The sequence below is a fragment of the Oncorhynchus gorbuscha genome, linkage group LG09 (assembly GCF_021184085.1).
Source record: "Oncorhynchus gorbuscha isolate QuinsamMale2020 ecotype Even-year linkage group LG09, OgorEven_v1.0, whole genome shotgun sequence".
In the NCBI taxonomy this organism is placed as follows: Eukaryota; Metazoa; Chordata; class Actinopteri; order Salmoniformes; family Salmonidae; genus Oncorhynchus; species Oncorhynchus gorbuscha.
Window position 1 is genome coordinate 98,535,120 of NC_060181.1, and position 14,907 is coordinate 98,550,026.

General features: G+C 43.1%; 1 protein-coding gene across 1 annotated transcript in view; it reads left to right on the top strand.

Moving 5' to 3' along the window:
- The window catches only part of LOC124044486 (unconventional myosin-X-like), a 175,984-nt gene that overhangs the window by 56,464 nt on the left and 104,613 nt on the right, over window positions 1-14,907 (top strand). The window contains exon 8 of the mRNA XM_046364115.1: window positions 8,794-8,912. Within this exon, the coding sequence (XP_046220071.1) occupies window positions 8,794-8,912 (119 nt within the window). The remainder of the gene's footprint in view (window positions 1-8,793; window positions 8,913-14,907) is intronic.

Genomic DNA, 14,907 nt, shown 5'->3' on the forward strand with positions numbered 1-14,907 from the left:
CTCCAGTGGTTAGTAACATATCTGTCTGTCTCTCCAGTGGTCAGTAACATATCTGTCTGTCTCTCCAGTGGTTAGTAACATATCTGTCTGTCTCCAGTGGTTAGTAACATATCTGTCTGTCTCTCCAGTGGTCAGTAACATATCTGTCTGTCTCTCCAGTGGTTAGTAACATATCTGTCTGTCTCTCCAGTGGTTAGTAACATATATGGCTGTCTCTCCAGTGGTCAGTAACATATCTGTCTGTCTCTCCAGTGGTTAGTAACATATCTGTCTGTCTCTCCAGTGGTTAGTAACATATCTGTCTGTCTCTCTCCAGTGGTTAGTAACATATCTGTCTGTCTCTCTCCAGTGGTTAGTAACACATCTGTCTCTCTCCAGTGGTCAGTAACATATCTGTCTGTCTCTTGTGGTTAGTAACATATCTGTCTGTCTCTCCAGTGCTTAGTAACATATCTGTCTGTCTCTTGTGGTTAGTAACATATCTGTCTGTCTCTTGTGGTTAGTAACATATCTGTCTGTCTCTCTAGTGGTTAGTAACATATCTGTCTGTCTCTCTCCAGTGGTTAGTAACATATCTGTCTGTCTCTCCAGTGGTTAGTAACATATCTGTCTGTCTCTCTCCAGTGGTCAGTAACATATCTGTCTGTCTCTCCAGTGGTTAGTAACATATCTCTCTGTCTGTCTCTAGTGGTTAGTAACATATCTTTCTGTCTCTCTCCAGTGGTCAGTAACATATCTGTCTCTCTCTAGTGGTTAGTAACATATCTGTCTGTCTCTCCAGTGGTTAGCAACATATATGTCCGTCTCTCCAGTGGTTAGTAACATATCTGTCTCTCTCTCCAGTGGTTAGTTATATGTCTGTCTGTCTCTCTCTCCAGTGGTTAGTAACATATCCAGTGGTTAGTAACATATCTGTCCGTCTCTCCAGTGGTTAGTAACATATCTGTCTGTCTCTCCAGTGGTCAGTAACATATCTGTCTGTCTCTCCAGTGGTTAGTAACATATCTGTCTGTCTCTCCAGTGGTTAGTAACATATCTGTCTGTCTCTCTCCAGTGGTTAGTAACATATATGTCTGTCTCTCCAGTGGTTAGTAACACATCTTTCTGTCTCTCTCTAGTGGTTAGTAACATATCTGTCTGTCTCTCCAGTGGTTAGTAACACATCTTTCTGTCTCTCTCCAGTGGTTAGTAACATATCTGTCTGTCTCTCCAGTGGTTAGTAACACATCTTTCTGTCTCTCTCTCCAGTGGTTAGTAACATATCTGTCTGTCTCTCTCCAGTGGTTAGTAACATATCTGTCTGTCTCTCTCCAGTGGTTAGTAACATATCTGTCTGTCTCTCTCTAGTGGTTAGTAACATATCTTTCTGTCTCTCTCTAGTGGTTAGTAACATATCAGTGGTTAGTAACATATCTGTCTGTCTCTCCAGTGGTTAGTAACATATCTGTCTGTCTCTCTCCAGTGGTTAGTAACATATCTGTCTGTCTCTCTCCAGTGGTTAGTAACATATCTGTCTGTCTCTCTCCAGTGGTTAGTAACATATCTGTCTGTCTCTCTCCAGTGGTTAGTAACACATCTCTCTGTCTCTCTCTAGTGGTTAGTAACATATCTGTCTGTCTCTCTCCAGTGGTTAGTAACATATCTTTCTGTCTCTCTCCAGTGGTTAGTAACATATCTTTCTGTCTCTCTCTAGTGGTTAGTAACATATCTTTCTGTCTCTCTCCAGTGGTTAGTAACATATCTGTCTGTCTCTCTCCAGTGGTTAGTAACATATCTTTCTGTCTCTCTCCAGTGGTTAGTAACATATCTTTCTGTCTCTCTCTAGTGGTTAGTAACATATCTTTCTGTCTCTCTCCAGTGGTTAGTAACATATCTTTCTGTCTCTCTCTAGTGGTTAGTAACATATCTTTCTGTCTCTCTCAGTGGTTAGTAACATATCTTTCTGTCTCTCTCCAGTGGTTAGTAACATATCTTTCTGTCTCTCTCTAGTGGTTAGTAACATATCTTTCTGTCTCTCTCTAGTGGTTAGTAACATATCTTTCTGTCTCTCTCTAGTGGTTAGTAACATATCTGTCTGTCTCTCTCCAGTGGTTAGTAACATATCTTTCTGTCTCTCTCCAGTGGTTAGTAACATATCTGTCTGTCTCTCTCCAGTGGTTAGTAACATATCTGTCTGTCTCTCTCCAGTGGTTAGTAACACATCTCTCTGTCTCTCTCTAGTGGTTAGTAACATATCTGTCTGTCTCTCTCCAGTGGTTAGTAACATATCTTTCTGTCTCTCTCCAGTGGTTAGTAACATATCTTTCTGTCTCTCTCTAGTGGTTAGTAACATATCTTTCTGTCTCTCTCCAGTGGTTAGTAACATATCTTTCTGTCTCTCTCTAGTGGTTAGTAACATATCTTTCTGTCTCTCTCTAGTGGTTAGTAACATATCTTTCTGTCTCTCTCTAGTGGTTAGTAACATATCTTTCTGTCTCTCTCTAGTGGTTAGTAACATATCTGTCTGTCTCTCTCCAGTGGTTAGTAACATATCTTTCTGTCTCTCTCCAGTGGTTAGTAACATATCTTTCTGTCTCTCTCTAGTGGTTAGTAACATATCTGTCTGTCTCTCTCCAGTGGTTAGTAACATATCTTTCTGTCTCTCTCTAGTGGTTAGTAACACATCTGTCTGTCTCTAGTGGTTAGTAACATATCTTTCTGTCTCTCTCTAGTGGTTAGTAACATATCTGTCTGTCTCTCTCCAGTGGTTAGTAACATATCTGTCTGTCTCTCTCTAGTGGTTAGTAACATATCTGTCTGTCTCTCTCCAGTGGTTAGTAACATATCTTTCTGTCTCTCTCTAGTGGTTAGTAACATATCTTTCTGTCTCTCTCTAGTGGTTAGTAACATATCTGTCTGTCTCCAGTGGTTAGTAACACATCTGTCTGTCTCTCTCTCCAGTGGTTAGTAACATATCTGTCTGTCTCTAGTGGTTAGTAACATATCTTTCTGTCTCTCTCCAGTGGTTAGTAACATATCTGTCTGTCTCTCCAGTGGTCAGTAACATATATGTCTGTCTCTCCAGTGGTTAGTAACATATCTGTCTGTCTCCAGTGGTTAGTAACATATCTGTCTGTCTCTCCAGTGGTCAGTAACATATCTGTCTGTCTCTCCAGTGGTTAGTAACATATCTGTCTGTCTCTCCAGTGGTTAGTAACATATATGGCTGTCTCTCCAGTGGTCAGTAACATATCTGTCTGTCTCTCCAGTGGTTAGTAACATATCTGTCTGTTTCTCCAGTGGTTAGTAACATATCTGTCTGTCTCTCTCCAGTGGTTAGTAACATATCTGTCTGTCTCTCTCCAGTGGTTAGTAACACATCTGTCTCTCTCCAGTGGTCAGTAACATATCTGTCTGTCTCTTGTGGTTAGTAACATATCTTTCTGTCTCTCTCCAGTGGTTAGTAACATATCTTTCTGTCTCTCTCTAGTGGTTAGTAACATATCTGTCTGTCTCTCTCCAGTGGTTAGTAACATATATGTCTGTCTCTCTCTAGTGGTTAGTAACATATCTGTCTGTCTCTCCAGTGGTTAGTAACATATCTGTCTGTCTCTCTCCAGTGGTTAGTAACATATCTGTCTGTCTCTCTCCAGTGGTTAGTAACATATCTGTCTGTCTCTCTCCAGTGGTTAGTAACATATCTGTCTGTCTCTCTCCAGTGGTTAGTAACATATCTTTCTCTGTCTCTATAGTGGTTAGTAACATATCTTTCTGTCTCTCTCCAGTGGTTAGTAACATATCTTTCTGTCTCTCTCCAGTGGTTAGTAACATATCTGTCTGTCTCTCTCCAGTGGTTAGTAACATATCTGTCTGTCTCTCTCCAGTGGTTAGTAACATATCTGTCTGTCTCTCTCCAGTGGTTAGTAACATATCTGTCTGTCTCTCTCCAGTGGTTAGTAACACATCTCTCTGTCTCTCTCTAGTGGTTAGTAACATATCTGTCTGTCTCTCTCCAGTGGTTAGTAACATATCTTTCTGTCTCTCTCCAGTGGTTAGTAACATATCTTTCTGTCTCTCTCTAGTGTTAGTAACATATCTTTCTGTCTCTCTCCAGTGGTTAGTAACATATCTTTCTGTCTCTCTCTAGTGGTTAGTAACATATCTTTCTGTCTCTCTCTAGTGGTTAGTAACATATCTTTCTGTCTCTCTCTAGTGGTTAGTAACATATCTGTCTGTCTCTCTCCAGTGGTTAGTAACATATCTTTCTGTCTCTCTCCAGTGGTTAGTAACATATCTTTCTGTCTCTCTCTAGTGGTTAGTAACATATCTGTCTGTCTCTCTCCAGTGGTTAGTAACATATCTTTCTGTCTCTCTCTAGTGGTTAGTAACACATCTGTCTGTCTCTAGTGGTTAGTAACATATCTTTCTGTCTCTCTCTAGTGGTTAGTAACATATCTGTCTGTCTCTCTCCAGTGGTTAGTAACATATCTGTCTGTCTCTCTCTAGTGGTTAGTAACATATCTGTCTGTCTCTCTCCAGTGGTTAGTAACATATCTTTCTGTCTCTCTCTAGTGGTTAGTAACATATCTTTCTGTCTCTCTCTAGTGGTTAGTAACATATCTGTCTGTCTCCAGTGGTTAGTAACACATCTGTCTGTCTCTCTCTCCAGTGGTTAGTAACATATCTGTCTGTCTCTAGTGGTTAGTAACATATCTTTCTGTCTCTCTCCAGTGGTTAGTAACACATCTCTCTGTCTCTCTCTAGTGGTTAGTAACATATCTGTCTGTCTCTCTCCAGTGGTTAGTAACATATCTTTCTGTCTCTCTCCAGTGGTTAGTAACATATCTTTCTGTCTCTCTCTAGTGGTTAGTAACATATCTTTCTGTCTCTCTCCAGTGGTTAGTAACATATCTTTCTGTCTCTCTCTAGTGGTTAGTAACATATCTTTCTGTCTCTCTCTAGTGGTTAGTAACATATCTGTCTGTCTCTCTCCAGTGGTTAGTAACATATCTTTCTGTCTCTCTCCAGTGGTTAGTAACATATCTTTCTGTCTCTCTCTAGTTGTTAGTAACATATCTGTCTGTCTCTCTCCAGTGGTTAGTAACATATCTTTCTGTCTCTCTCTAGTGGTTAGTAACACATCTGTCTGTCTCTAGTGGTTAGTAACATATCTTTCTGTCTCTCTCTAGTGGTTAGTAACATATCTGTCTGTCTCTCTCCAGTGGTTAGTAACATATCTGTCTGTCTCTCTCTAGTGGTTAGTAACATATCTGTCTGTCTCTCTCCAGTGGTTAGTAACATATCTTTCTGTCTCTCTCTAGTGGTTAGTAACATATCTTTCTGTCTCTCTCTAGTGGTTAGTAACATATCTGTCTGTCTCCAGTGGTTAGTAACACATCTGTCTGTCTCTCTCTCCAGTGGTTAGTAACATATCTGTCTGTCTCTAGTGGTTAGTAACATATCTTTCTGTCTCTCTCCAGTGGTTAGTAACATATCTGTCTGTCTCTCCAGTGGTCAGTAACATATCTGTCTGTCTCTCCAGTGGTTAGTAACATATCTGTCTGTCTCCAGTGGTTAGTAACATATCTGTCTGTCTCTCCAGTGGTCAGTAACATATCTGTCTGTCTCTCCAGTGGTTAGTAACATATCTGTCTGTCTCTCCAGTGGTTAGTAACATATATGGCTGTCTCTCCAGTGGTCAGTAACATATCTGTCTGTCTCTCCAGTGGTTAGTAACATATCTGTCTGTCTCTCCAGTGGTTAGTAACATATCTGTCTGTCTCTCTCCAGTGGTTAGTAACATATCTGTCTGTCTCTCTCCAGTGGTTAGTAACACATCTGTCTCTCTCCAGTGGTCAGTAACATATCTGTCTGTCTCTTGTGGTTAGTAACATATCTGTCTGTCTCTCCAGTGGTTAGTAACATATCTGTCTGTCTCTTGTGGTTAGTAACATATCTGTCTGTCTCTTGTGGTTAGTAACATATCTGTCTGTCTCTCTAGTGGTTAGTAACATATCTGTCTGTCTCTCTCCAGTGGTTAGTAACATATCTGTCTGTCTCTCCAGTGGTTAGTAACATATCTGTCTGTCTCTCTCCAGTGGTCAGTAACATATCTGTCTGTCTCTCCAGTGGTTAGTAACATATCTCTCTGTCTGTCTCTAGTGGTTAGTAACATATCTTTCTGTCTCTCTCCAGTGGTCAGTAACATATCTGTCTCTCTCTCTAGTGGTTAGTAACATATCTGTCTGTCTCTCCAGTGGTTAGCAACATATATGTCCGTCTCTCCAGTGGTTAGTAACATATCTGTCTCTCTCTCTCTAGTGGTTAGTAACATATCTTTCTGTCTCTCTCTAGTGGTTAGTAACATATCTGTCTGTCTCTCTCCAGTGGTTAGTAACATATCTTTCTGTCTCTCTCCAGTGGTTAGTAACATATCTTTCTGTCTCTCTCCAGTGGTTAGTTATATGTCTGTCTGTCTCTCTCTCCAGTGGTTAGTAACATATCTGTCTGTCTCTCCAGTGGTTAGTAACATATCTGTCTGTCTCTCCAGTGGTTAGCAACATATATGTCCGTCTCTCCAGTGGTTAGTAACATATCTGTCTCTCTCTCCAGTGGTTAGTAACATATCTTTCTGTCTCTCTCTAGTGGTTAGTAACATATCTTTCTGTCTCTCTCCAGTGGTTAGTAACATATCTTTCTGTCTCTCTCTAGTGGTTAGTAACATATCTTTCTGTCTCTCTCTAGTGGTTAGTAACATATCTTTCTGTCTCTCTCTAGTGGTTAGTAACATATCTGTCTGTCTCTCTCCAGTGGTTAGTAACATATCTTTCTGTCTCTCTCCAGTGGTTAGTAACATATCTTTCTGTCTCTCTCTAGTGGTTAGTAACATATCTGTCTGTCTCTCTCCAGTGGTTAGTAACATATCTTTCTGTCTCTCTCTAGTGGTTAGTAACACATCTGTCTGTCTCTAGTGGTTAGTAACATATCTTTCTGTCTCTCTCTAGTGGTTAGTAACATATCTGTCTGTCTCTCTCCAGTGGTTAGTAACATATCTGTCTGTCTCTCTCTAGTGGTTAGTAACATATCTGTCTGTCTCTCTCCAGTGGTTAGTAACATATCTTTCTGTCTCTCTCTAGTGGTTAGTAACATATCTTTCTGTCTCTCTCTAGTGGTTAGTAACATATCTGTCTGTCTCCAGTGGTTAGTAACACATCTGTCTGTCTCTCTCTCCAGTGGTTAGTAACATATCTGTCTGTCTCTAGTGGTTAGTAACATATCTGTCTGTCTCTCTCTCCAGTGGTTAGTAACATATCTGTCTGTCTCTCCAGTGGTCAGTAACATATCTGTCTGTCTCTCCAGTGGTTAGTAACATATCTGTCTGTCTCCAGTGGTTAGTAACATATCTGTCTGTCTCTCCAGTGGTCAGTAACATATCTGTCTGTCTCTCCAGTGGTTAGTAACATATCTGTCTGTCTCTCCAGTGGTTAGTAACATATATGGCTGTCTCTCCAGTGGTCAGTAACATATCTGTCTGTCTCTCCAGTGGTTAGTAACATATCTGTCTGTCTCTCCAGTGGTTAGTAACATATCTGTCTGTCTCTCTCCAGTGGTTAGTAACATATCTGTCTGTCTCTCTCCAGTGGTTAGTAACACATCTGTCTCTCTCCAGTGGTCAGTAACATATCTGTCTGTCTCTTGTGGTTAGTAACATATCTGTCTGTCTCTCCAGTGCTTAGTAACATATCTGTCTGTCTCTTGTGGTTAGTAACATATCTGTCTGTCTCTTGTGGTTAGTAACATATCTGTCTGTCTCTCTAGTGGTTAGTAACATATCTGTCTGTCTCTCTCCAGGGGTTAGTAACATATCTGTCTGTCTCTCCAGTGGTTAGTAACATATCTGTCTGTCTCTCTCCAGTGGTCAGTAACATATCTGTCTGTCTCTCCAGTGGTTAGTAACATATCTCTCTGTCTGTCTCTAGTGGTTAGTAACATATCTTTCTGTCTCTCTCCAGTGGTCAGTAACATATCTGTCTCTCTCTCTAGTGGTTAGTAACATATCTGTCTGTCTCTCCAGTGGTTAGCAACATATATGTCCGTCTCTCCAGTGGTTAGTAACATATCTGTCTCTCTCTCCAGTGGTTAGTTATATGTCTGTCTGTCTCTCTCTCCAGTGGTTAGTAACATATCTGTCTGTCTCTCCAGTGGTTAGTAACATATCTGTCCGTCTCTCCAGTGGTTAGTAACATATCTGTCTGTCTCTCCAGTGGTCAGTAACATATCTGTCTGTCTCTCCAGTGGTTAGTAACATATCTGTCTGTCTCTCCAGTGGTTAGTAACATATCTGTCTGTCTCTCTCCAGTGGTTAGTAACATATATGTCTGTCTCTCCAGTGGTTAGTAACACATCTTTCTGTCTCTCTCTCTAGTGGTTAGTAACATATCTGTCTGTCTCTCCAGTGGTTAGTAACACATCTTTCTGTCTCTCTCTCCAGTGGTTAGTAACATATCTGTCTGTCTCTCCAGTGGTTAGTAACACATCTTTCTGTCTCTCTCTCCAGTGGTTAGTAACATATCTGTCTGTCTCTCTCCAGTGGTTAGTAACATATATGTCTGTCTCTCCAGTGGTTAGTAACATATCTGTCTGTCTCTCTCCAGTGGTTAATAACATATCTGTCTGTCTCTCTAGTGGTTAGTAACATATCTGTCTCTCTCTCCAGTGGTTAGTAACATATCTGTCTGTCTCTCCAGTGGTTAGTAACATATCTCTCTGTCTCTCTCTAGTGGTTAGTAACATATCTCTCTGTCTCTTTCTCAGTGGTCAGTAATGTCAGTGATCTGCTGGGCCTGGACTCGTTCCAGCTGTCTGAGGTTCTGACCCAAAGGTCCATGATCCTGAGAGGAGAGGAGATCTGTTCACCCCTCACTGTGGAACAGGTAAGAACCCCTCACTGTGGAACAGGTAAGAACCCCTCACTGTGGAACAGGTAAGAACCCCTCACTGTGGAACAGGTAAGAACCCCTCACTGTGGAACAGGTAAGATGCCCTCACTGTGGAACAGGTAAGAGCCCCTCACTGTGGAACAGGTAAGATGCCCTCACTGTGGAACAGGTAAGAACCCCTCACTGTGGAACAGGTAAGAGCCCCTCACTGTGGAACAGGTAAGAGCCCCTCACTGTGGAACAGGTAAGAGCCCCTCACTGTGGAACAGGTAAGAGCCCCTCACTGTGGAACAGGTAAGAGCCCCTTCCCTCTGCCTCTCCCTGACTGGCCTTAACCTGTCACACCGACTCCTGACGAAATAATACCCCTTTCACACTACTGAGCTGAGTCATACTGAGCCAAGCCCAGCTGTACAGTCGTGGCCAAACGTTTTGAGAATGACACAAATATTAATTTTCACAAAGTTTGCTGCTTCAGTGTCTTTAGATATTTTTGTCAGATGTTACTATGGATACTGAAGTATAATTACAAGCATTTCATAAGTGTCAAAGGCTTTTATTGACAATTACATGAAGTTGATGCAAAGAGTCAATATTTGCAGTGTTGACCCTTCTTTTTCAAGACCTCTGCAATCCACCCTGGCATGCTGTCAATTAACTTCTGGGCCACATCCTGACTGATGGCAGCCCATTCTTGTATAATCAGTGCTTGGAGTTTGTCAGAATTTGTGGGTTTTGTGTTTGTCCACCCGCCTCTTGAGGATTGACCACAAGTTCTCAATGGGATTAAGGTCTGGGGAGTTTCCTGGCCGTGGACACAAACTATCTATGTTTTGTTCCCCGAGCCACTTAGTTATCACTTTTGCCTTATGACAAGGTGCTCCATCATGCTGGAAAAGACATTGTTCATCACCAAACTGTTCCTGGATGGCTGGGAGAAGTTGCTCTTGGAGGATGTGTTGGTACCATTCTTTATTCATGGCTGTGTTCTTAGGCAAAATTGTGAGTGAACCCACTCCCTTGGCTGAGAAGCAACCCCACACATGAATGGTCTCAGGATACTTTACTGTTGGCATGACACAGGACTGATGTTAGCTCTCAACTTGTCTTCTCTGGACAAGCTTTTTTCCAGATGCCCCAAACAATCGTAAAGGGGATTCATCAGAGAAAATGACTTTTCCCCAGTCCTCAACAGTCCAAACCCTGTACCTTTTGCAGAATATCAGTCTGTCCCTGATGTTTTTCCTGGAGAGAAGTGGCTTCCTTGCTGCCCTTCTTGACACCAGGCCATCCTCCAAAAGTCTTCGCCTCACTGTGTGTGCAGATGCACTCACACCTGCCTGTTGCCATCCCTGAGCAAGCTCTGTACTGGTGGTGCCCCGATCCCGCAGCTGAATCAACTTTAGGAGAAGTCCTGGCACTTGCTGGACTTTCTTGGGCGCCCTGAAGCCTTCTTCACAACAATTGAACCGCTCTCCTTGAAGTTTTTGATGACCCAATAAATGGTTGATTTAGGTGCAATCTTACTGGCAGCAATATCATTGCCTGTGAAGCCCTTTTTGCGCAAATCAATAATGACTGCACATGTTTCCTTGAAGGTAACCATGGTTGACAGAGGAAACACAATGATTCCAAGCACCACCCTCCTTTTGAAGCTTCCAGTCTGTTATTTGAAATCAATCAGCATGACAGAGTGATCTCCAGCCTTGTCCTCATCAACACTCACTTGTGTTAACGAGATAAACACTGACATGATGTTAGCTGGTCCTTTTGTGGCAGGGCTGAAATTCAGTGGAAATGTTTTTTTGGGATTGTCACACCCTGACCTTAGTATTCTTTGTTTTCCTTATTATTTTGGTTAGGTCAGGGTGTGACATGGGGGATGTATATGTTTTTGTCTTGTCTAGGGGTTTTGTATGTTTATGGGGCTGTAACCTTTCTAGGTAAATTGTATGTCTATGGTTGCCTAGATTGGTTCTAGATTAGAGGCAGCTGTCTATCGTTGTCTCTGATTGGGAACCATATTTAGGCAGCCATATTCTGTGGGTACTTTGTGGGTGATTGTCTATGTCAGTTGCTTGTGTCAGCACGGTTCTGATTATAGCTTCACGGTCGTTATTCGTTTATTGTTTTGTATTCAGTGTTCAATGCTTTCTTTAATTAAAACATCATAATGAATACCACGCTGCATTTTGGTCCGCTTCTTACCACGATCGTGACAGGATTAAAATTGATTTAATGAAACTGTTTTAATGTAAACATCAAACCGAGTGTAGACAGTACAGTGTCCATTGTTAATGTTGAAAATGACTCCTTACGACGATCGTGACAGGGATTCAGTTCATTTGCATGGCAAAGAGAGACTTTGCAAATAATTGCAATTCATCTGATCACTCTTCATAACATTCTGGAGTATATGCAAATTGCCATCATACAAACTGAGGCAGCAGACTTTGTGAAAATTAATATTAGTGTCATTCTCAAAACTTTTGGCCACGACTATACTGTATTGGCCTTGTTACACTGCCTCTCTCTCTATCCCCCATGCCTGCCTCTCTCTCTATCCCCCATGCCTGCCTCTCTCTCTATCCCCCATGCCTGCCTCTCTCTCTCTATCCCCCATGCCTGCCTCTCTCTCTCTCTATCCCCCACACCTGCATCTCTCTCTATCCCCCATGCCTGCCCCTCTCTCTCTGTCCCCCATGCTTGCCTCTCTCTCTCTATCCACCATGCCTGCCTCTCTCTCTGTCCCCCATGCCTGCCTCTCTCTCTCTCTGTCCCCCATGCCTGCCTCTCTCTCTCTGTCCCCCATGCCTGCCTCTCTCTCTCTGTCCCCCATGCCTGCCTCTCTCTCTCTATCCCCCATGCCTGCCTCTCTCTCTGTCCCCCATGCCTGCCTCTCTCTCTGTCCCCCATGCCTGCCTCTCTCTCTGTCCCCCATGCCTGCCTCTCTCTCTGTCCCCCATGCCTGCCTCTCTCTCTATCCCCCATGCCTGCCTCTCTCTCTCTGTCCCCCATGCCTGCCTCTCTCTCTCTGTCCCCCATGCCTGCCTCTCTCTCTATCCCCCATGCCTGCCTCTCTCTCTCTGTCCCCCATGCCTGCCTCTCTCTCTCTGTCCCCCATGCCTGCCTCTCTCTCTATCCCCCATGCCTGCCTCTCTCTCTCTGTCCCCCATGCCTGCCTCTCTCTGTCTCTGTCTCTGTCTCTCTCTCTGTGTCTCTCTCTCTGTCTCTGTCTCTCTCTCTCTGTGTCTCTCTCTCTCTCTGTGTCTGTCTCTCTGTCTCTCTGTCTCTGTCTGTCTGTCTCTCTCTCCCATATCTGCCTCCCTCTCTCTCTGTCTCTGTCTCTCTCTCTCCCCCATATCTGCCTCTCTCTCTCTGTCTGTCTCTCTCTCTCCCCCATATCTGCCTCCCTCTCTCTGTGTCTCTGTCTCTCTCTCTCCCCCATATCTGCCTCCCTCTCTCTGTGTCTCTGTCTGTCTCTCTCTCCCCCATATCTGTCTCCCTCTCTCTCTGTCTCTCTCTGTCTCTCTCTCTCTCTCCCCCATGTCTGCCTCCCTCTCTCTGTCTCTGTCTGTCTCTCTCTCTCCCCCATATCTGCCTCCCTCTCTCTAAATCCCTTGCGTGACTTTGCATCATTTCTTGTTCTTTGTGTGCCCAATTCCTTATACAATAAAACCCAGTGATAATGATCAGGAGGTTCAGACTGAGACAGTAACACATCTTCTCCACTAGAGACAGTAACACATCTTCTCCACTAGGGACAGTAACACATCTTCTCCACTAGAGACAGTAACACATCTTCTGCACTAGAGACAGTAAAACATCTTCTCCACTAGAGACAGTAACACATCTTCTCCACTAGGGACAGTAACACATCTTCTCCACTAGAGACAGTAACACATCTTCTGCACTAGGGACAGTAACACATCTTCTCCACTAGGGACAGTAACACATCTTCTCCACTAGGGACAGTAACACATCTTCTCCACTAGGGACAGTAACACATCTTCTCCACTAGGGACAGTAACACATCTTCTCCACTAGGGACAGTAACACATCTTCTCCACTAGGGACAGTAACACATCTTCTCTACTAGGGACAGTAACACATCTTCTCCACTAGGGACAGTAACACATCTTCTCCACTAGGGACAGTAACACATCTTCTCCACTAGAGACAGTAACACATCTTCTGCACTAGGGACAGTAACACATCTTCTCCACTAGAGACAGTAACACATCTTCTCCACTAGAGACAGTAACACATCTTCTCCACTAGGGACAGTAACACATCTTCTCCACTAGGGACAGTAACACATCTTCTCCACTAGAGACAGTAACACATCTTCTCCACTAGGGACAGTAACACATCTTCTCCACTAGAGACAATAACACATCTTCTCCACTAGGGACAGTAACACATCTTCTCCACTAGGGACAGTAACACATCTTCTCTACTAGGGACAGTAACACATCTTCTCCACTAGGGACAGTAACACATCTTCTCCACTAGAGACAGTAACACATCTTAATATAATAATAATAATAATATATGCCATTTAGCAGACGCTTTTATCCAAAGCGACTTACAGTCATGTGTGCATACATTCTACGTATGGGTGGTCCCGGGGATCGAACCCACTACCCTGGCGTTACAAGCGCCATGCTCTACCAACTGAGCTACAGAAGGACCACCATACATCTTCTCCACTAGAGACAATAACACATCTTCTCCACTAGGGACAGTAACACATCTTCTCTACTAGGGACAGTAACACATCTTCTCCACTAGGGACAGTAACACATCTTCTCCACTAGGGACAGTAACACATCTTCTCCACTAGAGACAGTAACACATCTTCTGCACTAGGGACAGTAACACATCTTCTCCACTAGAGACAGTAACACATCTTCTCCACTAGAGACAGTAACACATCTTCTCCACTAGGGACAGTAACACATCTTCTCCACTAGGGACAGTAACATATCTTCTCCACTAGAGACAGTAACACATCTTCTCCACTAGGGACAGTAACACATCTTCTCCACTAGAGACAATAACACATCTTCTCCACTAGGGACAGTAACACATCTTCTCCACTAGGGACAGTAACACATCTTCTCTACTAGGGACAGTAACACATCTTCTCCACTAGGGACAGTAACACATCTTCTCCACTAGAGACAGTAACACATCTTCTATACATCTTCTCCACTAGAGACAATAACACATCTTCTCCACTAGAGACAGTAACACATATTCTCCACTAGGGACAGTAACACATCTTCTCCACTAGGGACAGTAACACATCTTCTCCACTAGAGACAGTAACACATCTTCTACACTAGGGACAGTAACACATCTTCTCCACTAGGGACAGTAACACATCTTCTGCACTAGAGACAGTAACACATCTTCTCCACTAGAGACAGTAACACATCTTCTCCACTAGGGACAGTAACACATCTTCTCTACTAGGGACAGTAACACATCTTCTCCACTAGGGACAGTAACACATCTTCTCCACTAGGGACAGTAACACATCTTCTCCACTAGAGACAGTAACACATCTTCTCCACTAGGGACAGTAACACATCTTCTCTACTAGGGACAGTAACACATCTTCTCCACTAGAGACAGTAACACATCGTCTCCACTAGAGACAGTAACACATCTTCTCCACTAGAGACAGTAACACATCTTCTCCACTAGAGACAGTAACACATCTTCTCCACTAGAGACAGTAACACATCTTCTCCACTAGAGACAGTAACACATCTTCTCCACTAGGGACAGTAACACATCTTCTCCACTAGAGACAGTAACACATCTTCTCCACTAGGGACAGTAACACATCTTCTCCACTAGGGACAGTAACACATCTTCTCCACTAGAGACAGTAACACATCTTCTCCACTAGAGACAGTAACACATCTTCTCCACTAGGGACAGTAACACATCTTCTCCACTAGAGACAGTAACACAT